General features: G+C 42.9%; 1 protein-coding gene across 1 annotated transcript; it reads right to left on the reverse strand.

Annotated features, from left to right (window-relative positions):
• Window positions 1–1,469: 1,469 nt before the first annotated feature.
• Window positions 1,470–14,915, reverse strand: SMIM13 (small integral membrane protein 13). Its single transcript, XM_075084060.1, has 2 exons — window positions 14,440–14,915; window positions 1,470–5,104 (listed from the first exon to the last, which is right to left on the reverse strand). Exons 1-2 carry the CDS (start codon window positions 14,513–14,515, stop codon window positions 4,911–4,913), a joined length of 270 nt encoding a protein of 89 aa, XP_074940161.1. The 5' UTR covers window positions 14,516–14,915; the 3' UTR covers window positions 1,470–4,910.
• Window positions 14,916–24,436: the final 9,521 nt, after the last annotated feature.

Here is a 24,436-nt window from a genome sequence, read left to right on the forward strand (position 1 = left end):
TTCCCCTACCCGTGCCATCACTCCAGGATTCAGAAGAAATGTGAGGGCATCCTGGAAATCAGGACAAGGAAAAGCAGTATCAAAGTTGTCCTCAGTATCCAAATCCTTTGGAAAGTGTAAAAGCTAAGGCTGCAATAAGCATCACTGGCAACACTTAAACCTTGCAATTGTTAAAGAAACTTCACGATTTTGGAAAATAAAGAGGCTAACACCAAGAGTCAGTAGAAGACCTGCAAATCAGAGCCATGGAGTGAAATTCCCAGTTCCCTGCCTTCTGCCTTGGCATGGCCCCACTGCTGCTCTGGGGGGGGGGAAGGATGAGCATTTTCCGATATGGAAGTACCTGTGCCCGTTGTTTGTGAAGGTGCCCCCACCCCCCCGGCATCAGAGGTCGATCAGAACAGTCTCTTTCGGAGAGACAAAGGTCAAACTGTGCCAGAATCAGAAGTCACAGCAGATGTGATGCCATCCAGCCACAAACCAAGCAGGCTTCAGGGGGTTTATCAGTGTTAGAGAACACAATCGATGCTGCATACCTGGTGTGCCTGACCTACCCGAGTCGTCTTAGGGCTGCCTGGTCGTGCCTTGCAGATGCCAGAGCCCTGCACCAAGCTCCGCCCTCTCACAACTGCTCAGGTCCCCAGGCAGTATCTCCTGTTTCTTCTAGGACGTCCTCAACGCAGGGTCTTACAGGACTCAAGGGTAACAACAAGTCTTTACATCGTTCCCACTTACATTAACCCCCCCAAACACCCCCTCCAAACCACCAACTTGAACTTTTTGAAGTCAAGAGACCCAAGTGCTCAAGTTACACAATGCCATGGCATTTTATTGCACTATGCTTTTACAAGTGAGAAGAGTAGGACAATAGCAAACCATCTCAATCTCAAGATTAAAGAGATTTTATCTTTTTTTTTTCCCCCTCCAAAAATCTCCTTTTAATCTCTTATTTTTCAATAAAAGAATCCTGGATTCAATATATGCATTTTACTTGAGAAGCAATCAGGGATGAAATGAAGCACATTCTCATTTCCTTTTCTTTTCCAAACTAGGACAACTTCCTACTCTACCACCACAATTACTTTTAGACAAACTAGAAAGTCTACAACCAATCTTAAAAGTATCAAGACAGGAGGAAGGAGGTGGTTTCGTTTTTGTTGGGTTTGTTTCATTGTTTGATTTGTTAGGGTTTTTTGTTGTTTTGGTTTTTGGGGTTGTTTTTTTTAAATGCTAAAATGAAATTACAACTTTCAAGGATAAGGCAGAAAAACACCTTTAATAACTAAGGTTCTACAAGATACACACTAACCTGTTCTTTAAGATGAAGTCATCTGTAGCTATTACGCCAGCTAGAACGTGACCTTTGACAAGGCTTCCTTTGTAGTGATGCACACTCAAACAAGAAGTCTTATTCTTCAGGCAAAATCCCATTCAAAAAAAAAAAGCCAGAAAACCACTCAGATCAAGTATTCATATCAAGTTTGGTTACTTTATTTTTCATCTGTGCAGTCAGTTAAAAGAACCGTTAACGATGAAACTAGACAACCACAGAAGCTTTAGGTACATTATTGTTAACACTGAAGAAGCAAATGACCGCATTGAGCACGTTCTTTATGCCGGTCATTCCCAAACAAAACAGAAGTACACACACAGGTCTAGTTCAGTGTAAAACCTGATATTAAGCAGCAAGTTGCTCACAGATTGCAGCACAGTATACGGCATTTACTGCAAACAGCTACAGCAGCAGTGCTTAGTGGATAAACTGCATAGAATTAGCCTCACGGGCAAACATAAAGTCACCACGATAATAACCTTAGTGGCTCCCCAACAGGTCTGAATTACGCAATTCAACATGAACAAAATTGTTTACACTCATTTTAGCAATAGCTTTTGTCGTTTTTTTTCCCCCCACTGGAACAATTGTGTTTGTTCCAGCCTTCATTGCAGTAACTGTTTTAAATTAACTGTCATGTACAACACCAATCATTACTGCTTATCCTGGAGTTACAGAGCCCCTGCAAAGTGATATGACTGTGTTTAAAATAAGAACCCAAAGAACCCAAAATACATTCAAGAGAACGGCTGCAACAAAAAAGGCAATAAACAGTTTTAAAAATAGGTGCTACTAAACAAAACAAGACCAACTGTGTAACCTGTTGCCTTTGTATGGTTTCAGACTTGAATGGGTCAATTCAAAATTAAGTGCTTACCCACCGGTAACATTTCAGAAGATCCTTGGTTAAAATATTCAAAGACATGAGTATATTGGACTGCCAGCAATCACAACCCAGGTCTTATCACAAGTATGCTTTCACACATACAGCTTCGCTTTTGCACGAAGCGCCCTGGACAGAGATTTTACTACAGATTCCTTCAGGAAAAATTATGCATTGACAGAAGACATCAGCATTCCAAAACTCTTCCAAACCACAGAATATAGACCTTTGGCCTGCTACTGCTAAGATGATTAAAGTTATACACTAGGCAGACAGCGTTATTGGCAGCTATGTCACAGCAACGTTAAAAAAAATAGCATTGGCTGTTTAAAAACAAAGAGCCTGAAAATAACTTTGGGGAGTGAAATGTACACCTACATACAGCAAGGACGGGAGAAGGAAGTTGTTTGGCTAGAGCAGATGAGCTGCGCAGAGGCTCCACATCCATCTTATTGCATATTTGATCAGTGTCAGCATTCAAACCCGTATGGATTTTTCCTTCATTAACTTGCTCCAGAGTCATGATTCTTGCACTTTTAGAGCTATACTGACTAGCTGTGTATATTGCTGTAACTTCACATTTCTTCACAGCTACTAGAAGCGGAGACTGAGTTAACTGTTACTTATCTCAGCCAGGGATACTGTAAGCATCAGCCTTTTGCCACCTTCGGTGCGCTAAAGTCTAGGTAAAAGTGAAATGCAGTGGAGTGTCAATATCCTATTGTCAGTACAAAAAAATATCTTTATTCATAAGCCTATATTGCAAAGCTCAAGACAAAGATGCTAAATATGTTTCTTAAGAAAAATGTACCAGTACTTGGTTAGCACTGCTAAACTGAAAGTCTCATCATTTGAAAAGATTATACAGACACAAGAATAGTGTGGCATTAAATTGTGCAAGGCAAACGACCAAAAGCAGCAGGGAATAGAATCTGATTGCTTTTGCTCAGTTTGAATAAATGGGAATTTTACCAATTAGAAAAACCCCAACATTCGGCATTCCCTTGCCAGCAGACAGGACAGAGGAACGAGACTATCAATATTTCTACACGTGATTAAAGGATGTGCGCAGAGCACTGCCTAATCATGCTTGAAAATGTAACCCTGTAATACAAAGCATGCTTATACATACATGCTAGTAAACGAAACAAAGACTTTTAGACTCCGAAGGAAGGTTGGGGCTGATCTTATGTATTTTATGAAGCGAATGCTCTCATTAGCTTTTGAACAGTATTCACCAATGACAAATTAAAACATAAAGGCACTAAAAGAGTGCTGTTTTCCCAGATGCAGGCCTGCTTGACGAAAAAGCTAAACGTTGTTGTTTCTAGCCGTATGAATGAACCAAACCACAAGTTTGGAAGTCATAGGTTTAAACTTTTTAACAGCTCAAAGAACAAGACTAATTTTGTAGTCCTGTTTAACAGTTTTTATACAGGGAACTGATGATCGAAACTCCACCACATATCTAAGCTTTGAGAGATAACTGAAGCTGTTCATGATATGATATGTTGGTAGTTCTCTCTCATACACACATCAGAGGTGGTACATGCATGTCCTCCCTCTTCCCAGAGGTCTCATGCATCAGAGTGGCTAGAGGAACAGAAGCAGAGCTCTTCATTCTCATTCTGAAGTACAATGTCAAAACAGCTGTATAACTCATCCTCAAAGAAAACAGGAGCAATTGCTTGTTACCAGTTAAAAAACTAAAAAATCAGTAAGTCCTCCACCAAACATGAGGTACCAAATTCATTGCTAAAACACTATCAAAGTGTTACAGTGACATCTATCAAATTGGTCAGAATGCCGTAACTGGTTCCAGGGAAGAAGTTATGTCAGGTACCATATACCTGATGTAAAGGTGTACAAAGTGAACTACGGAAGTGCTTTGCATCCAAAACCCAAAGATGACACTTCAGTGAGTACGTAACATAGGCACCTTCCCCCTTCCAACACAAGTTGGACTTTGAGTAAAAGGTTCAGGAGAAACATACAGAAACCTAGCAGGACTGTTTAACCTGTAACCCTTCTTATGTCAAAACCAAGAAAACAGGTCTTACCACACGATTCCTTTTTTTTTTAAAAAAGGAGATAATAAAAACCTCCAAATCATGTGCATCTAATATTGATTTTTCATATTTCACTTATACTTTTTATATATATAAGAATGCAACTTAAAAAAATCTCACTTTAGAATACTTTCTAAAGCAGGATATTCTTTCAACTTTTCCAAGTTCACATGCATTCTCAAGGCTGAAGAAAAAAATATATTCATATATAGCTAAGGAAATAAAACCCAATTTCACTATATGTAGTTACAGTGCTGTGAAGAAAAAATAATTTAGAAACCATTTCAAGTCTGAATCGTTTACTGTGTTCAGACTAATGCAAAGGCTAAGCCTATCGTCCAGGACCTGGTTTTAATCTGTGTACAGAGATAGGAGTTACAGGAGCTCAGCATTTTTCTGATGGAGATTTCTCTCCACCCCTCCTTTCTTCCAGGATTCTATGATTTGCTGCTGAAGCCCTCCCTGATCCCCTACTGAAGAAGCATATATTGGTAGTTCAGAAGTAAAGGTCCACAGGTGTTAATATTACCTCTTAAGTCAGTTTTTCAGTAAGATCAAACCACTGAATGACACAGTGCAGAGGTGCTTAACCGTTCATAGTTAGTCAGAAGTTCAATGGAGTATTTTAAGTTGTGTCTTCTGTAGGTGCCCTTCGCTGTCGAGCAGATTTCTGCCTGCTTCTCTGAGGCGAGGGTGGAGTCTCCTGTTCAGCTTCAGCCTCTGAAGGCTCGTTGTCTCCCTGTTGGGACCCTGTATCACCTATCAATTCCCTCAGGAACTTGAATTTAGACAAAAACAATTGCCAGACCACGTACCAGCCTGCAGAAGAAAGAAAAAAGGTACTGTTTAGTTACTTCATACAAATTGATAGTCAGCTCTCAGGCAAAGTAAACCAGAAAAGCGAGAAAAATTTCCATCATCTCCCATCATCTAACTGCCAGCTCTCAACCCCAACACCCCTCCACAACACACCCACTCCTTTCTACGGTCCTACAATACCAATTCCACTTGATAAAGTTTGTCCTCATCCAGAAGCAAACATTTAAGCTCCAGGCAAGGACCTACACATTCCAAGTTGTACTGCCACAGCAAGCGGTGGTCACCACGGCACAGATGAGGGCCGTAATTGTCAGGAGACAAGTATTTTCTGTGGTTATACCTAAAACACAAAGTTGGGATTCATTACACAGGCAATGTAAAAAGGTAGTACCAGGGTTTGTAGCCTCACTCAGCAAACACATCATTCTGAAAAATCATATTTTAAAAGCAGCATTACATAGTTGGTATTAAGGCCACTTGTAGAGATCTTGAAATTGATAGGTTTTATAATAAAACATGCTATTCTGAAATGCACACGGTCTTCCTTAACATGTTCACTAAAAGACCAAATCCCCCAAATTCAAGGTGTTCCCTCACCATGCCCAAATCCCATTAAAGAAAAATTAACATTCTCTGGTAAATATGTGTTCTGCTCCACTGCTAAAATGCTCTGGGTCCCAAAACTATGCAAGTAAAGAGTTGAGATGCTCACATTTCTAGAATATACCTTGAAAAAATATTTAAGATCCAGCTCCTCAGGTGTTTCTATAACAGATAGCCAAGGAACTTAAAAAAGCAGATATAAATTTATCTAAACCTAAACCGGAATCTTCCTTTTAAAAAGTCTCCCTTATCTAAGCATTTAGGTCAACAGAGACTGGAGTTTTACCCAGCTGAGCAGCAGTGATATCCCTTGCCCTCTAGCTAACCAGTCAAATTTTATCATCCATAGAATAGGAATGTAACTGGCCTGTGAAATATGCAGTTAAGCAGCATAAAATGTAAACAGCTATTTGAAAACATAGGCTAGATAAGCATCATCTGCAACACCAGAAACCATCTGTCTTGCGTAGAGCTAGAAATTAATACTCCCATCCTCTGTTCAGGTGGTCTTGCTAGCTATTCAAGCCTATACTGCAGACCTACACAAATATTAAGAGCCTGATTTTACAGAGCTAGGGAAACCCACCCTCCCAATCGCACAGCTGTCAGCAGAGACAGACTTCTGAGCGTGGACAACAGGGGCATATTGGGCAAGGGGAAGAAACACTAACAAGTGGCACTTGTGTAACCACCGTACTACTATTTTTCTTCCTCTTCTGTAATCAGTCGTGCCAATACAAGCAGGCCATAGCTCAGGAGGAAACAAGATCTCACCCTTCCCCTCCCTCCTGGAATACTTTTCACATCCTGCAGGGACTTTTCTGCTGCTGAGGACAGTCGGAGGAAAGCTTTAACATGACAGCCTTTTACAATTTAAATTAATTCCTAAAGCCTACACCAAGTATGTCCTTTTTTGATTAATGCCTAAACCTTTAAATGACTTGTGATTAAATTGAATGTGATGTCCCACAAATGCCTGAAATACTCTTTTACCTGGGGGGAAAAAAAACCTCAACTGCCAATGCCTGGTTTTGGCATCTTTTTTTCTTTCAGATCCAGAAGTAAAAATTGAAGTAGCAACTCTCTTAAAGTTGTTTCCACTGAGAGGTATTTCAGGTCTCCAGAAACTTCAATGTTTTGTGCATTCTGAAGAGCATAAATCAATCCATTCTTCTAATGGGTCTACACATCATTAAAAGTATTCAAATTTCCAAAAGCCATGCTCATTTCTAGTCTACATGGTAAAGAAAATGCATAGAATATTCCAAATAAATGTAAGAAACTTGCAAGAATGTGAGACCTAGGCAGAATATTACAAGCAATTTAAAAAATGTCTTCAACTCCCCAGTTTGTTGGCAGAGCCAAGATTTGCGACACCAGACTTAGAAGTGCATGAAAAGCATGTGGTACATTCTACTAAATCCACTTAAGCATCTGGTGCAGTGTGCAGGGGCATACTCTCAGCCACAAATTGTTTGGTTGGGTTTTTGTTTGTTTGTTTAAAATCCTACCTCAAACACCTGCAAAGTTAATTACTGTGAAACAGACACATTACTTAGAGAACACTGGGGCAGTGGGGGCAGAGCTGGGGCAGGGGCAGCCAAAAATATTCAGCACCTTCCCAAAAAGGAGTTATAGGGCACTTTATAGAAGTATGACTTGAATATAATGGGGTATTTACTTATACCAAATAAGGGAGGTATTTTAACTTGGGCTAGATAAAGCAGACCACATGCTTCCTCTATCACTGCAAACAGGTCACTTAATACAGAATCACTATTTGAAGAGAGGCAGATAGAAATACTAAAGAAAATTCACACTTCATTCTCAGACACTCTCAAAAATCAGCGTTAATTTTGTTTTTTTAATGTTTGGTTTGAGTTAGAGCACAATGGTCTGAGTATCCAAAATACTGAGTGCCATAAAGAGATTTCAGAGCTCTCTACCTCAAGACAACAAACAAGACAGTGTATATAATCAGCCAACCAGACTGGTTACAGTCAACAACCAACCAGACCAATAATAAGAGACAGATGAAACGAACCACGATGCAGTGCACTGAAAAGAAAATAACAGGCTCAGCCAGTGATAATAGCAGGAGGGTAACCAGGCTCCGAAACTAGAGTTTCAAAACCTCACATCATCTTCCATCCTGTACCAGAGACATTTAGGTGTAAGGTAATAAAAGTAGAAAGATTTCTTTCCTTCACTTGCTCTAGTTACATTGTCAGCTTGGATGGAAAGTTAAAAAAAAAAGTCCCCAAAACACACTTCTCTGAATCAACTTTAGACCGCCTCTTCAGCTGAGACTCCCTGTCACTTCACTGTTACTAAACACTTAAATAAGAATTTCTTTGGAAATAACCAGGCTACTAAAGAACAAGTTATTCTGGCTAAGAGAAACTCTCACCAGCAACAGTATCAACTAAATATACCATTAAACAAAAGCACATGCACAGACAAAGCCTGGAGGCATATTCACAGTACTGAGTTACTTCTGATTCAGAAAACGATGCATTTTCCATTAATTTCGCAGCCTCTTAAGAACACTGCAGAATTGTAAAACCTGAGGTCATGCTACACTGAAGAACTGCAAGTTACACAATAGTGTATTTTTAAAAAGTAATTGTAACTGTAAAGTAATTGAAAATATGCAAAAAAGGAAAATAAGCATTTCCACACATTCTTGTCTTTGCAGCTCAGTTTAGTTTTATAACTCTCTTGCTGTAGAGCTCTTCCTGGACAGGTAACTGACGCCACCGGTTTGTACCTCAAGTGCTTCCACTTTGTCCAGGCAAACCGCTCTCAAAGAGGCCCTACTGATTTAACTTCACCACACACAAAATATTTTATTTGAATTAGTCTTCCAGTGCTTACTTTATTTTCTTTAGCTATTTGATTTACCTTTTCACATCATCCTTAGCTCGACTGAACCTGTGGAAGTCAAACAGCACAATACATCTGCAGCAAACAAGCAGTGATGATATGCAAACTATCATATAAATTTTTTCTCCATTAATTGGTGAAAGAAGTTGCCTCTCAAAGAAGGAAGCCAGGTCCACCAGTACATCACCGCAGTGCAAAGCAGGGGCTCCAGCTCTTGACATAGCAGATACCCAAATCCAGACAGAGTAGGGATATCCTGCCTGCCAGACAGACGGTATTTTGCATTTAGGCAAAAAATCAGCTCCCAGCCTCTGCAGCGTTTAGTACTCACTAAAAGCTGGAAGCCACTGTCTCACTCACAATGCCACAGCCAGGTGCCGTTCAAAGACATTTAAGCCACATTTGGCATTCATACAATCAGTATGTCAACCCCTCTTATAAATCATGATGCAACGTGTTTGTTAAGACAGGACCGTGAGTCAAAGCCTCCTCTGACTCACACACAGATGTATGCAACATCTATGTAGTATCAGGATGTTAAACAGTTTTTAGCATTTGACTATGTTGCACTGAAGCTACCTTTTCTGTTATTTCCCACACTAGCTCTTTGTTCTTTGTAAAGGGGAAAGAAAAAGTGCTCTGACTACAACGTTACTCCCCATCAAAAGGTGAGGGGTACAAGTCTCAGGTCCATGTATTTCATTCCCCTTACGCTGGCTTGTATGCAAAAGTTAACAGAGGGAGGGTTTTCTTTATTGGAGCATCCTTTTCTCTTCCATTTGAATCAGCAAGAGCAAACAAAACAAAAAACCCGGCGATAATATGGAGTGCTAGGGTAACGCAACCTGATTTTTCTTACGTGAAATACAAATGAAACAAAGAAAGGAAGGAAGGTGATGCAGTAACAGCATAAGACAGTCTGAAGATCTGTCTTCTATTTCTGACCCTACTGTGGGCTTTCTGTGCAGTCTTGCAAGATCACTTCACCTCTGTGTCCCTGCTGATCTGAAAATAGGATGCTACTACTGCAGCACATGAAGACTAATATAGAACTGGGTTATTACCAAGGTGAATGTTCCCTGTATTCAAATGCTGAAGTGTCTATCACAGAAAAACTTAAGCAGCTATATCTGGAACAAAAAAAAAAAAAAAAGAGGAAGGAGGACAGGGGTCTAGATGCTAGCCTGAGATTTGGAAGAACAGGGTTTTACGCTGAGCTCTGTGGTCTCAGAAGAAATCTGATGCAGACAAGTCACTTTAATGCTGCACCATTTCTAAGAAGTAGATAATACACTGCCCTAGCCGATAGCTTTGCTATGGAGAAGATCAGACTGAAGGAAGCATACACTGCTCTGATATCGGAATAACAGAAGGCGACAGTGCTTGGTTCTGCACAGCTCCTTAAACCTGGTCCCATTCAATGCAACACTCCACTACGTGCTGCTTGCTGATCACAAGGAAACTCACTCTCTTCCCATCCCTCATTTATAAGTTTCATAATGCAATTTCAAACTGAAGGGTATTTTCTCTTTACCGCTGGTCTAATCAAGCATGACTTTCCTCATCTTTTGAGGTATTTTACAAGATTGACTCATTTAAAGATGGTTACAAAACTGTTTAAATAATGCACTAAAGAAAAGTTATTGAGGTAGAATTTAGAGCTCAAATGTTTTCCCATCTGCAACTGAACTCAGACTTGTGAAACAAACCACACACTTGTTTCAGCACTTTGAGTTACATGATTTTTGGTTTAAGGTCATGTCTCTCAAACCACATCTCATTAGCCTTTCTTGCCAAATGAGATGAACGCTTTCCATCTGTTCCACTGAAGGCACTTCTGCAATTTCACAATGCTCCACACATTACTACATTGGGAAAAATAAAACAAATACACAGCAGTAAGCAGTACCAGAGTTCACCTTAGCTGGTATTTTATCTTATCCTATATCCTCAACTAGGTGTGAATTCCTCCCATCTGCACAGGAACATGGAATACACAAAGGCAGCAATGGGACCACCAGACAGAAAACAGAACGAAAATCAGAAAGGGTGGGACTAAGAAAGTCAAAGCAAGTTACCTTAGTCCCACTTTTTAAAGACCAAATGAAAAAAAAAATCACTGCTTACAGCCCCTCAATGGTTTCTGTGTCAGATGTGATCAGTGTACAAATAGAGATGTTGCTAGCTGCAAGCCCCTCTGCGCTTCCTAACAAATTCAGATTAACATTGAAAGTAGCAGTTGCAAGCATCCAGAAATGTTTAAGAGAAAAAGAAATCAGGTCATTTATTCAAGGAACTTTTATAGACATAAATGCCTAATTCAGGCATAAACATTTGCTTTTCACATGGCTGAAGAACTGGTCCAAATAATTTCTGATAGTTTGTGCTTCAATTTTTATCTTTTCACTTTAGAAAAATGATTAAATGATTTTTTTCCCTATTATTTAAGTTTTTATATCACCTATCACATCATATTTGTGATAAGCTGCAGAAATCCACACGATCCTAGGATGTCTCCTGGATATTTAAGTTTACTGTTCTCTGCAAGCATTCACACCACAAGTCCTTTTATAAGCCACTCAAAAATCCAACTTATAGCTCTTGACCCTGTAAGTCCTTTTCATAAGGCTGTTTCAATACCTCTCATCAGATGGCTGTAAAATATTCTTATCAGATTAAGCTTACTCAAGTTTAAATCCAACCACTCTTGTGTCAGGTTTGTCCATTAATTTGTATGTCTCACTGGCTGGCATTTACTCATATTCTGTCACACATAGTACTCTGTTTCCCTGAGAGTTTAACAGACTGTGAAGAATAGAGACCTGTAGGTAAGAAGGTGGATAAGGAACTGCCTATCACTGGTACAGATAAACAATTAAACTGGAAGTAGCTTGTATACCATGTCTTCTAGTAGTGTCTGGACACTGTTTTTCTTTAATATTTTCCGCTAATAATCATGACACAGTAACTAGAAGTGTACCAATATTAACTAATAAATGCTGTATGATGGAAAAAATCATCACCAATAGTGTAAATCATTATAAAATCCTACTGAGTCACTTCTAACAGGGTAACAGTTCAAATCCCCCCCAAAAAAACAATGAATACATCAGATTCCTCTGCTCGGTACCTTTGAAGTCTAGGTGACTTTTAGTAATCATTTTAAAAGCTCTGATACTTTTGAAAGTAAAATATGATGAAGGATTCAAAGCAAATTATTCAGTGAATCCAAATTGAATGTACAATACGGAACTCCAAACCGGTAAGTATCTATAAGCCACTTAAAAATAAGTAATTTATTAATTACTCTTGCTCTCTTTAAGCAAAAGAACAATAGAAAGATGTTTAAATTGGCAGGCAAAGTTAGAGATATCCTTAGTGTTTCAATTCCATTTGTCACATACAGGCAAAACCAGAAAGGCCTGGAGAAAATGATCCTGGTTTCTGATTTTGAACAGCATGTGGCAAAATCAGAATTATCCCCGTGTTTGGCGTTGATGTGGCCTCACCTTGAGTACTACGTGCAGTTCTGGGCCCCACAATTTAAGAAGGATGTGAAGGTCCTTGAATGTGTCCAGAGGAGGGCAACAAAGCTGGTGACAGGGCTGGAAGGCACATCTGTGAGGAGTAGCTACAGACTTTGGGCTTGTCTACTTTGGAGAGAAGGAGGCTGAGGAGTGACCTTGTTGCTCTCTACAGCTTCCTGAGGAGAAGTGGAGAAGAAGGTGCTGATCTCTTCTCCCTGGGATCCAGCAACAGGATGCATGGGATTGGTTCAAAGCAACACCAGGGGAGGTTTAGACTGGACATTAGGAAGCATTTCTTTAGCTCCTGGGTGTGGTCAAACACTGGAACAGGCTTCCTGGAGAAGTGGTCAACACCCAGGCCTATCAGTGTTTAAGAGGCATTTGGACAATTCCCTTAATACCATGTTTTAACTTGGTCAGCCCTGAACTGGTCAGGCAGTTGGACTAAACGAGCATTGTAGATCCTGTCCAGCTAAAACAGTCTATTCTAAAGTAATTTTAATCTTTCTGCAAGGCAGTAAGTAAAGATCTGATATGCATACTCTGAAAACATAAAAACCCCACTAAGTACCATGTTACATCTTCTAAAAGACAAAAAGTGGCCAGACAACACCTAACGAGCACATAGAAACTTTAATAAAAACCAACTCAGAATAAATATCCACTTAAGTCACAGCTTAGTCTGTAAACAACAGACAGTACAGGACACAGAAGAGAGCACAAGACCAGGGAAAGTATACCAGGTACACCCTCACGTACCCTCGCAGTCCCAGTTATCTGTATTTCAGAAGTTTCCTTACCTGAGTATTAATACTATGGCTTAAAGATGTTGACCTTTCTTCCATGAACTTCAAATGATAAAAGTTTCAGTATTCAAAATACTCTTTGTTAATGACCTTGCGGTTTATTTCCCTGTTTTGTAAAAGAAAACTTTTTGGTTTAAGCCTGTTGCTTGATCATTTAACTTTATGTACTCCAATTCCTCTGTAATGATGAAATTTCACAACCACTCTCAGTTTACCTTTTGCATTCTACTCAGTCTTATAATCATCACCCTTCCTCCAGTCATCCATTTTCCAGGCTAGACAGATCTAACCTATTTAGAATTTCTTCACGCAGAAATCGTTACATAGCTGTCATCATCCTATCTTGTAAAAAGAAACTAGCATTTATTTTTTTTTTAAATAAAGTAATACACTGTTTCAGACACAGGCACATGGTAGATTCCTGTAGCAATATATGACATCTGCTATTTTATTTTAAGCTTCTAATGTTTGATTTGCCTATTTGTTTGCTAGAAAGCATTAAACGGATACTTTGGAGAAATGCTTGCAATTACTTCAGCTAATCCTTTCTTTAAGATACTAACAGCTCAGTTCAAAGCCATTCTGTTTCCCCACATAAGTTATTCATGCACATATTTCACACTTGTGTGTTACTCCATACATGTTAATACTGGATTTCACCTCCTATTACGCGGTCCCTTGATATTGCAAATTCTTTTCACAATGCTCTGCCATTTTGACCACAATTAACAATTTCTTTTCAGTATTAAATGTTAGCTGACTCTTCGCTTTGCTCCCTTGGTTTTCAAAAAAAATCACTTATAAACCCACATGGCATTTGCTTTTTATTTCACTAGCCTTTCACAAGCTATGGCATAGTTCGAATTTGGTGGTGGTGATTTTTGGGCTGGGGTTTTTTTTATTAGAGCTCTAAGTTCAGGATATTGATCACAACACCCACACCCACTACGCTGCTGATTCCTTCCAAGAACTCCAAAAGATCTGTACGTCGTGCCTCCCATTGAAATAACCCTTCTCTCTGCATTGAAAAACAATACAAGTTTTGGATGAACGTAAGAAAAAAGCCTCCCGAGAGCTGCTCTCAATCTACTCCAGCAAACAGGCGTCAGGAGCTGAAGAGGATCAGTAGGAAATTAACAACTTCTGTTCACTGGCATTTCAGACCCACGTACAAGTCGCACAGAGTGACCCCGCGGTAGTCCGTCCACTAAAAAGGCTGTTAGCTACAGATTAGTCACCGAATTAAGCTCTGGAAGCATTTCAAGGTTTAAAATTATTTGAAAACAACGAGAAGGGGGCGCTGCGAACCCCGCACGCTCCCCCACACCCCGGGGCACGATGCTCTTTAGTTTCCTTCAAGTCAATCTGAGCAAAGAGGAACTACCAGAGATTGAGAAAGTGGGGGTGAGGGCGGGGGGGCGGTGACACGGGCACTGCACCCCGAAGCCAGGCCAGTCCTCCCGTACCTCCTGCCCCCCCCCCTCGCCCCCCAGGGGGAGCGGGCGGGACTCACCGCACAGCATGAAGAGCAGCACGCAGGCCAGGGTGGCCACGATCACCAGCAAGGTCAGCCCGATGCTCTGCCACATGGCGCCGGCCGCCCGCCTTCTCCCCCCACCCCGGCCGGCGGCGGGGGCCCCTCCTCGGCGACGCTGTACCCCCCCGGCAACCGCTCAGGCCGAGCCGAGCCCCGCCGGCGGCTGTCGGGGCCCGCTCAGCCCCGCGGGAGGGGCACCGGGGCACGGCCGGCCCCGCGGCGGGTCACCCCTCGGCAGGCCGCCTCGGGGCTGAGGTGAGGGCAAAAACCCGCCGGCGGCTACGGGGAGGAGGCCGCGCACCGCCCCGCTACCCCCCGGGGAAGGGAGGGAAACGGCAGCTCCACAGCCCCGCCGGGAGGACCCGAGCCGGCGCCGGCACCGGCCCCGTCTCCTCCCGCCGCTTCACAACCGGCGTGAAGAGCGGCGGTGGCGGCGAGACGGGGCGGGCCTTGAGGCGCGCTACGGTGAGGCGGGGCGGGGAGCGGTGCATGCTGGGAGTTGTAGTTTGTCCACCCTCGCCGCAGCGACCGGAGCGGGCGGGCGCCGCCGCCAGCGGGGACAACAATTCCCGGCGTGCTCCCCGCCGCCCCCTCCCGGCGCCGAACGGCGGCCGGGGCGGCCCCTGCACCCCACCCGGGTGGGTGCCGGGGCTCCCTCAGCACGGCGGGTCCGGCTGAGAGCAACGAGGGGAGGGCCGGCCGGGTGGGACCCCGGCCGGGTGCCGCGGCCTGTAGGGGCTGGATGAGGCAGAGGGGGAGAAGAAAGGGGCAGCGCCGGTGGTAAAACACGAGTGGGGCCGTGGCTGAAGCCCTGAGGAGAAGAGAAGCTCTGCAGGACAGATTGCTTCCTGCGCAGGGCTTTGGGTCACTGTAACGATGGGGCAACCCGGCCTCTGGTTCCTCTTTCTCCCTCCTGTCATTGCTGCCCTTGCTCCCCGCTCTTGGCTAGGTAAGGGGGCGGCAGGGCCGCCAGGCCTTAGCTAAGGCACCCTTTTTGCATCTACGCCACCCCAGTGGGGTTCAGATTCCACATGACCTTGGGTCTTGCCCTCAGCTGACACTGTAGCAATACGTCAAAGGTGCTCTCTTCCCCTTAAGAGAAATCTGAGGAAACAGTATCTTCCAGGAATCATGAGATAAGGGTGAGATAATCTTGATTCTGGTACGGACTTTGCCTTTAGCACTGGAAAAACGTTACAAGTTTCCTTTGTTGCATAGGAGACGCTGGTTAATGTTTCTAAAACTACTGAAAAATGTGTGTTTAAATCCACTACTACAGAAGCCTAGTTTCCCATGAAGATGTCGCCACTGCAGTGAGACATCAGAGAAAGCTAATCAAGTTCGCCTTCATGTTTATTTTATGGATTATGTAGCTTCACTTAAAAGAGGAGTTTTTTTAAATTCTTACTGTTTTTCCTGCAGACTGAGCATGCCACATGCCTTCTCCTTTCAAGATACCTGTAAAACAGAATTGCCTGCACATGCACTCCCCCATTCACAGCCTTAAATTTGCTGCCACTTCACCAAGTCAAACCAGAGTTCTGTCTTTCCATACCTAGCCTTTTCTCCCAACATTCCCAGCCTTGTTTAATACTCTGCCCAGCATGGGTCATTTGCAAGTATCGTTTCACTTGAAACACTTTCTCTGTCATTTCTCAGTAACTTTGACACGTCTCCTGATCTTTAAATGTCACACTAATTCTAGCCTAAGCAGTTGTTACACATACTTGAGCAAGGTTTCCTCTGTATTGCAAACAAACAACAAACCCGTAACATTTACTACCATATTCACTTCTGAAAAACATTTAAGCTCCTTCCTAACTACACTGTTCTGTTTCTCTGATTTTTTGCATATATATATATATATATATATATATGGGACCATCACTTTCTGTTTCCTGTAAAATAGCTGTCGCATTTTAAGGCTGTTAAAATATTTCATGTACGTCACCCTATGGTTCCAAACTGTTTTAGTGATAGTACTTAATTATTTCACATCACATCCCCAAGCATTGCAGAACCACCCAGCATCCGTAACTGAAGGAAAAATTATCTTGGAATGAAGTAGTTTTGGAGTGATAAATATACATGATCAAATATACATGATACCATCCAAGGCAATATTCTAGGAAATAAAGATGAAAACAGATAGCAATTAGATTTCTGATATTACACTGCACAGGTAGGAGGTCTTTTAATCACTGTATGTTCAGTTTGGAAAACCTTAATTTTGTTTATTTAAGTGCCCTTTTCTCTAGGACGTAAAGAAAGTGTCCATTTCTCTAGCTCATACACCGAGCTAGTCACCTTGTTGCAGAAGACCGTCAGGTCAGTTAGGCATGATTTCCCATTTATAAATCTATGTTGACTACTCATAATCACTTTCTTGTCTTTCATCTGTTCACAGACAATTTCCAGGAGGAATTTCTCCATCACCAGGATTGAGGTGAGGCTGACTATCCTATAGTTCTCTAGATCTTCCTTCTTGCCCTTGAAGATGGGAGTGACGCTTGCTCTCGTCCAGTCTTCAGGAACATCTCCCAGTTACCACTGTGTCTCAAAGGTAACTGCTATGACATCAGCCAGCTCCCTCAGCACTCATGGGCACAACCTGTCAGGCCTCAGGGACCTATGTATTTCCAGTTTGTTTAAGTATTCCCTAACCTGGTCCTCCTCTGCTGAGGGTAAGTCGTCCTTGCTCCAGACTTTCTTCTGGTCTTGGGGGCCTAAGACCGCTGAAGGTCGGTATGGATGAACTACTGAAATTGTCCTCAGGACAGACAACAAGCAGGTAAAAAAGACTTTCTAGCATAATGGCTGGAGCACTTAAATAGCAGGTAGAAGTTCAGACCCTGCAAGCATAGGCCAGGGGTAGCTGTGGGTGTTACACTCTAACCAAGCCATGAGATAAAAGGAGAAACACTTCCTCCTCCAACTATTTGGTGAATACAATCTTTGTTATCCTGTTTTTCCTAATACATGAAATAAATGCTTTTATTTGTGCCACTTGGAATATGTTGTGTCAAATGAAACATACATACAGATTTCCATCTGAATGAAAAACCCAAACATAATATTGCATATATTTTATCTAAGAATTTCTTCAGACCAAAGTTAAATTATGTGAACACATACACATCCATCCCGCTAGATATCATTTCATGTGCCGACATGCCAGAAATACATACCAATACCAGTGACGATGCGTTTGGCATAAGTGAGCTACAATATGGGTATTTTCCTTTTCCAAAAATCTGTGAAATCCCACAGAAGAAAAAAAGATTAGTGTTGGAAAGGTGAGGTTTTCTAATAACTGAAGTTCAGAGATAAGGTTGTTTATACACATCTAAGCTTGTTCTATCCAGTTCCTTATGTGTATATGTGCAATATGGAGTTACAGAATTGAATACAGGTCATCGATTCCCTGAAGAGGATGGAAAAAACCCACTGATGATGTCATTATGGTCTTTTATCCATTATCTTGCAATACTTGCTCACTGCGTACTATCAATATTCTACATTTAATATTTTCCCTGGGATGCTCAGCACTGATCAAACTTTTCACATCTTCTCTCTCAGTGTGTATGACCACCTGTGCATTGAGATATGTTTTGGGCATGGAGGAAAGAGGATGGTCGGGTCATCAAGCAACAAAGGGACGGCAGCGCAAGACTGGTGAGCTGGCGCTGAGAGGGCCGCTGCCAAACAGTGCGCCAGGCCATGGGTCAGGACAAAGCAGCAGCATTTGACATAGTCCCACGGAGCATCAAGGCCATGCGATGCTGCGAATAGGTGAGCTAAAGACAAGTGACAAGAAGAGAGATTCAGGTGCTGAGGGCACAAGCCTCATTTTCAGAGTGTGAGAGCCGATGCATCTAGACTAACCAGTTGTTTCACAGTGAACTAGTGTTTGCGTTTGCATACAAAGACAAGGCGAGGGATGTTATTATCCCTCCTTCACCAGGGAGCGGACTGAGGCTGAAATATACATTTGTATCAACTGCTTTTGGATGTGCCCTTTTTGGCCTCCTTTTCAGCTGGTATATGGGGGAAAATCTCATATTTCCCTTGCATTTAATTTATTTGTAGCACAGCTTTTGCCAATGTCAGGTGCAGCTGTAAGTGCTCAGCACTTTGAAAAATCTACATTCAGTTACCCTGAGGGAGACAGCAGAAGGAAGACTAAAATCATTGGCTAGCTGTTGAAAAAAGAGATTTAAATGATCTCCCTATAAGCACATGGAAATTTTGTTATATAAAGTTTGTATTCTAGTCCTGAAAAGGCATTTCAGCCACTTCAACAACATTGTAATTTCTCTTTCTCCAGACCCTTGCATCATTCATGGCCTCCTGCTTATTTATTATCATCCACACCAGGCACTGATGAAACAAGAGTCTTGCCGAAGGCTCTTTTTGAAAATAAGGCTTATTAAAATGAGTATGCACAAGAAGAGCAAGTTAAAGTAAGCCAGGCAGATTTTGTTCTATGGTGTCCTCATTTTTTAATCCTTCTCTTGGCCCATACAATACCTTTGAAGGTAACTGGCAACCATACCAACTACTGGAGCCAAAACAACATATAGGAGTTGACTGCTGATCGCTTGTACCCCAGAAGCTAGCCAGGTAGCGATAGTTCACACAGAAGGTGCAAAATGTAGCCCTTTCTTCTATTCAGAATACACTTGGGACCTCCCTCCTAGTACCTTTCTTTTGGCATTAATACACAACTGTTTCCCAGGGCAGGAGTACAGAGAACAGCTTCCTTCCACCCCTTCCTTCTGTGTTACGCACTATGCATCACACTGTGAACTCTTTGGGGAAGGACTCAGGGGTAGGTCTCAACATAGCAAGACCATGATCCCAGGCTGGGACCTCCGTATGTTACCCGAACTCTAAATACTGGCAGGAATGAGAGAGATCGTTCAGGTCCATCTACAACTCACAGCAAGTTAATGCCAGCAGACTCCTCTGAGGACATGTGCAGACAGTGAGGAACAGCACACCTAAATGTGATCTTTTGTAACAGCTCGGCCTCAATTTTCGGTTGGGAGCCATCAATTTTCTCCCAGTTCTTGGCTGACTTAAATTAACTATTAAGGACTATTTACATCAAGATGATAAGTGTAAGAGGGATGAGAAAATTCCAAACTACACAACTAAACTGTATCTGTGACTGCAGCCAAGGGCTTTTCTGGGACACATTGCAATTGTGTTCCAGTTTTAGCAAAGCCTTTAAGAGTAAATACCGGCACTATTACTTTGTTCCAAAAGAGGGTGCTAAAACATAATATTTATTACAAAAACTGCAAAGCTGTGCAATCGTTCAACTCGATACCTCCTCCAGCGTAAGCTTATTGTGGCTTAGTTTTTTATTTCACATGCTCGCAGCTGGCAATTTAGTACAAGTTTTAGCTTTAGCTGTACCGACATATTATACTAGCTATAGTTGCAAAACCGAAACACATAGAAATAATGACATTATAGAAAGACCTAACCATACCAGAGAAAAACAAGAGGACAAACTTTCAAATGTGTTTTGATAATTTACAGAATCTTTTCATTTTAGCCTGATTACTCGGATTTGATTCAACGCAGTTTTATTACTGACAGTCCTTAAGCACTCACTGAGAGGTAACGAAAATTCTGTCACATTAACCTCATAACTCCCTGTGATGTCACTAGCAGAACTGAGATCTTTAGGCACATAACCATTGTTATGTGCCAGTGACATTAGAAAATGAATGGATAACAGAGGAAAGATAACCTCTTTCATGTGAGCTAGCTGCTCGGGGAAAGAAGAGACATTTTACCAGTGAGTTGGACAGATGGTACTGACATGACTGTTTAGTGAAACAGGCAGATCCTGAGTTGAAGTTACAAGTTTTGGAGGAGTTCGTGGTCGAGAGCAGTGACTGGTAATGGGAGACATGGCTGATTTCACTCTTCTTTCCCAGACTAAATCTTTATCCTGGTTAAAACTTAGCAGAAGCTGAGAGTTGCCCATAGTTGGATGATCAGTGGTACCTCATCCAGCCTGTTCACTGTTGAGCTACCAACACAGCGGACCTGGCAGCTCTGAGATCACTGCAACTCAAAGGTGCTTGTCCTAAGATGGAGAGATATTCAAAACCTGGCTGGACACAGGCCTGGGCAACTGGCCGTAGGTAGCCCTGCTTGAGCTGATGGGTTGGACCAGATGACCTCCAGAGGTCCCTGCCAAACTCAACCAGTCCGTGATGCTGTAAGTTAGGTAGCTTGTGATGAAGTCCAACCTACAACAACCCCTACACCAGCAGGGCTCAAGCTAACTCCCTGTGTTATCTCACCATGAACAGTAGTTGTTGTGTAACAGCATCACCCCAGAATGAAGTCCTGTTTTAACTGCCTCTACTTACTCTTCTTTTTTCCAGGGAATTTGAGCTGGGGCTAAGCAATTCCATTTTTCCATGTGTTGACTTATTTTTCTGCCTTTCCTTCCAGCAGAACATGCTGTTCAGCAACCACTCAGAGCTAATGTGCATGGCAGAGATCTGCTATGCTCAGTGACCAGGATCCAACTAAATACATGGCATCACCGTCCATAAGAAACAGATGAACCCAAATCCTGCCACAGCCCTTAAATCTCCAAATTCAGGTCATTAGATAGGTGTTAAAAGTATCTGTAATACTACTACGGCTTCTTTCAGATACCACCTGTCCTGGTTTCAGCTGGGATAGAGTTAAATGTTTTTGTAGTAGCTAGTATGGGGCTACGTTTTGGAGTTTTGCTGGAAACAGTGGTGATAACGCGGAGATGTTTTAGTTGTTGCTAAGTAGCAGCTACACTAGTCAAGGACTTTTTCAGCTCCCCGTGCTCTGCCGGGTGCACAAGGAGCTGAGAGGGGGCACAGCCGGGACAGCTGACCCCAGCTGACCAACAGGATATCTCACACCATACAACATCATGCTCAGCATATAAAGCTGGGGAAGAAGAAGGAAGGGGGGACATTTGGAGTGGTGGTGTTTGTCTTCCCAAGTAACCATTACGTGTGATGGAGCCCTGCTTTCCTAGAGATGGCTGAACACCTGCCTGCCCATGGGAAGCAGTGAATGAATTCCTTGTTTTGCTTTGCTTCCGCGCGCAGTTTCTGCTTTACCTATTAAACTGTCTTTATCTCAAACCATGAGTTACCTCACTTTTACTCTTCCGATTCTCTCCCCCGTCCCACCAGGGGGGAGTGAGCGAGTGGCTGCGTGGTGCTTGGTTGCTGACTGGGGCTAAACCACAACACCACCAGAATCCTGTTTGCTTCCTATGTATGACTTTGTTAGAGATATTATTGTTTTCATAAAAAAACAAAATTGCTACTACAGAAGGGAACTACTCTAATTAGTATAAATATCATGTTTCAGGTACAAGGAATTCAAGAAATTAGAAATGTTATATAATTATCAAACTTGAAGATATGTTTCTGTTTTAAACAAAGTAAAGCAAGCATAAAGAAAAAAATATTTTGTATTGCCATGGTCGTAGGTCTGGATTTGGCTTAACAGACTAACTCCAGCCTGTTTGGACTAGAAAGAAGTTGGAATAAAAATTGTGAGGCTGAAGCATTCCAATGCACTGAGTCACCACCATGATTCTCTGTCAGTCAGCTTCAAAACTACTCCTTGCTCTACAGCCCCTAAAGAGTAATCTCTTGGACAAAGTGGACAGCTTTCTGCTTGGGGAACAACTTCTCTGGGGACAGAATGGTTATCAAAAAGTATTTCTCTTCAATATTTCACGATGGTCTGTAGTAACACAGAACGAATTAAATGAATAGTCTATCAAAAAGATTAACTAGAGGAAAGGCTGGCAGGTCAACCTCAGGAATTATGGCAATTCAGTGTAACACACCAGAATTGGGAAGCTCGAGCAAACAAGTCTGCATCTATAAAAGTGGGCTAGAAGCTACATGAGGACATGCTTTCACGTGAAGCTTCTGGCAGGATGATTTCTGGGCAGGCAGGCAACCCTGGGAAGGTGGCCATCCTCACAGCCTTTGGAGTATCTCTGCATCTAGATCCAAGAGAAAGCAAGGCGTGGAGTAGTACATAGAAAAAGAGCCTACCAGGAAGGAAGGCCTGAGGTTTAGAACATCAGTGCTATATTTTGGACAAACATAGCCCATCAAGTACACTTTAGTTTGTGAAGCTGTTACCTGTCCTACACCACATGTGGTCTCCTTTGCTTATTTCCACTGCTTGTGCCACTGAAATCAGGAAAGACTGTTCTCTGAGCCCCAGTTAACAAAACTATGAACAGACAGAATTGAGAGGGCAGCAATGGGAATGCATGTAGGAAGACGTCCTTTTTGACAAGTTTTCATTTAGAAAATAAAATAAAAATGAAGAATTTTAATATTTTAAGAAAAGTTATTTTGAGTTCACATGCCAAAGACTGCTATATTAAAAACAGGGGAAAAGAAGCAGGACATTTTCAATGAGCTTTGATAAGTTCAATAAATGTTTTATAGGATATACAAGGCTTTGTCAGCATTTAGAACAAAAATCGGTTCTGAAGGCATGAAATTTTGTGCTTTTTCCACCGAGCACAAAGCCTTTCTTCTTCCCTGATCTTTTTCTCTATTTTATCAGTGGCAGAGTTGTGACGGGGTCAGCAGCTCCCGCTCCATGTTATTTTTGCCTCTTCCCTAGCCAACCTAAATAAACATTTGCTTATCAATTCCTCCTAAATAGACAGATCTCCAGGGAGATGCCACAGTTAGGTGGCAGGGTGACACTGGTCTCACTTTGGCACGCTGCGTGAAAGATTGAGGGCTTCATGTCAGAGAACTTCAACTGCAAATACAAGTGCTCTGCTACTGACCCAACCCTCTGTTAAATACAGCAGAGACATGTCAGGGTCATGGTAGCCAGCCAGCAGTCCCATCAGCTCCCCAGCTGGGCTGTAAACGGATGCCCCTCCGAATTGCGTCTTCCAAATGGTTTTGCCAAAGGCTTATGGCCACTCTCAACAGCGAGGCCTGAGGTGGGGGAATATGAGTCTACTGGCTGAACATGGGCCAGCAGTGTGCCCAGGTGGACAAGGCGGCCAACAGCATCCTGGCTTGTGTCAGGAATAGTGTGGCCAGCAGGAGTAGGGAAGTGATCGTGCCTCTGTACTCAGCACTGGTGAGGCCGCACCTCGAAGACTGTGTAGTTTTGGGCCCCTCAGTACAGGAAGGACATTGAGGTGCTGGAGCATGTCCAGAGAAGGGCAACGAAGCTGGTGAAGTGTCTGGAGAACAAGTCTTACGAGGAGCGGCTGAGGGAGCTGGGACTGTTTAGCCAGGAGAAGAGGAGGCTGAGGGGAGACCTTATCGCTCTCTACAACTACTTGAAAGGAGGTTGTAGCAAGGCAGGTGTTGGTCTCTTCTTCCAAGTAACAAGTGATAGGATGAGAGGAAATGGCCTTGAGCTGTGTCAGGGGAGGTTTAGGTTGGATATTAGGAACAATTTCTTTACTGAAAGAGTGGTCAGGCATTGGAACAGGCTGCCCAGAGAGGTGTTGGAGTTGCCAGCCCTGGAGGTGTTCAAAAAACATGTAGACGTGGCCCTCCAGGGCATAGTTTAGAAGGCATGGGGGTGTTGGGTTATTGTTGGACTTGATGATCCTACAGGTCTTTTCCAACCTTAATGATTCTGTGATTCTATGATTCTATGAACAGCGGCTTTAACCTGTTTCCCCGCCAGGCTGCGGCGTTCCTGCCGCCCCGCCGCTGTCCACCGCCACCCGCCGACGCTCTCTGCGCTCCCCCGCCCCGCTCCCGCGGCGCGGCGGGGACCCAGAGGAGGTCAGCGCACCCCGGCGCCCGCCGCAGCCCCGCCACCGGCAGCCGGCCCTCCGGCCCTCCCTCCCGCTCCTCCCGCCCCGTTGGCCGCCGGCAGCCGGCGGGGCCGGGCCGGGGAGGAGGAGGCGGCGCCTGACGGGGGGGCGCGGCGGGAAGGG

This window comes from Phalacrocorax aristotelis, chromosome 2, assembly GCF_949628215.1.
Source record: "Phalacrocorax aristotelis chromosome 2, bGulAri2.1, whole genome shotgun sequence".
Taxonomy (NCBI): domain Eukaryota; kingdom Metazoa; phylum Chordata; class Aves; order Suliformes; family Phalacrocoracidae; genus Phalacrocorax; species Phalacrocorax aristotelis.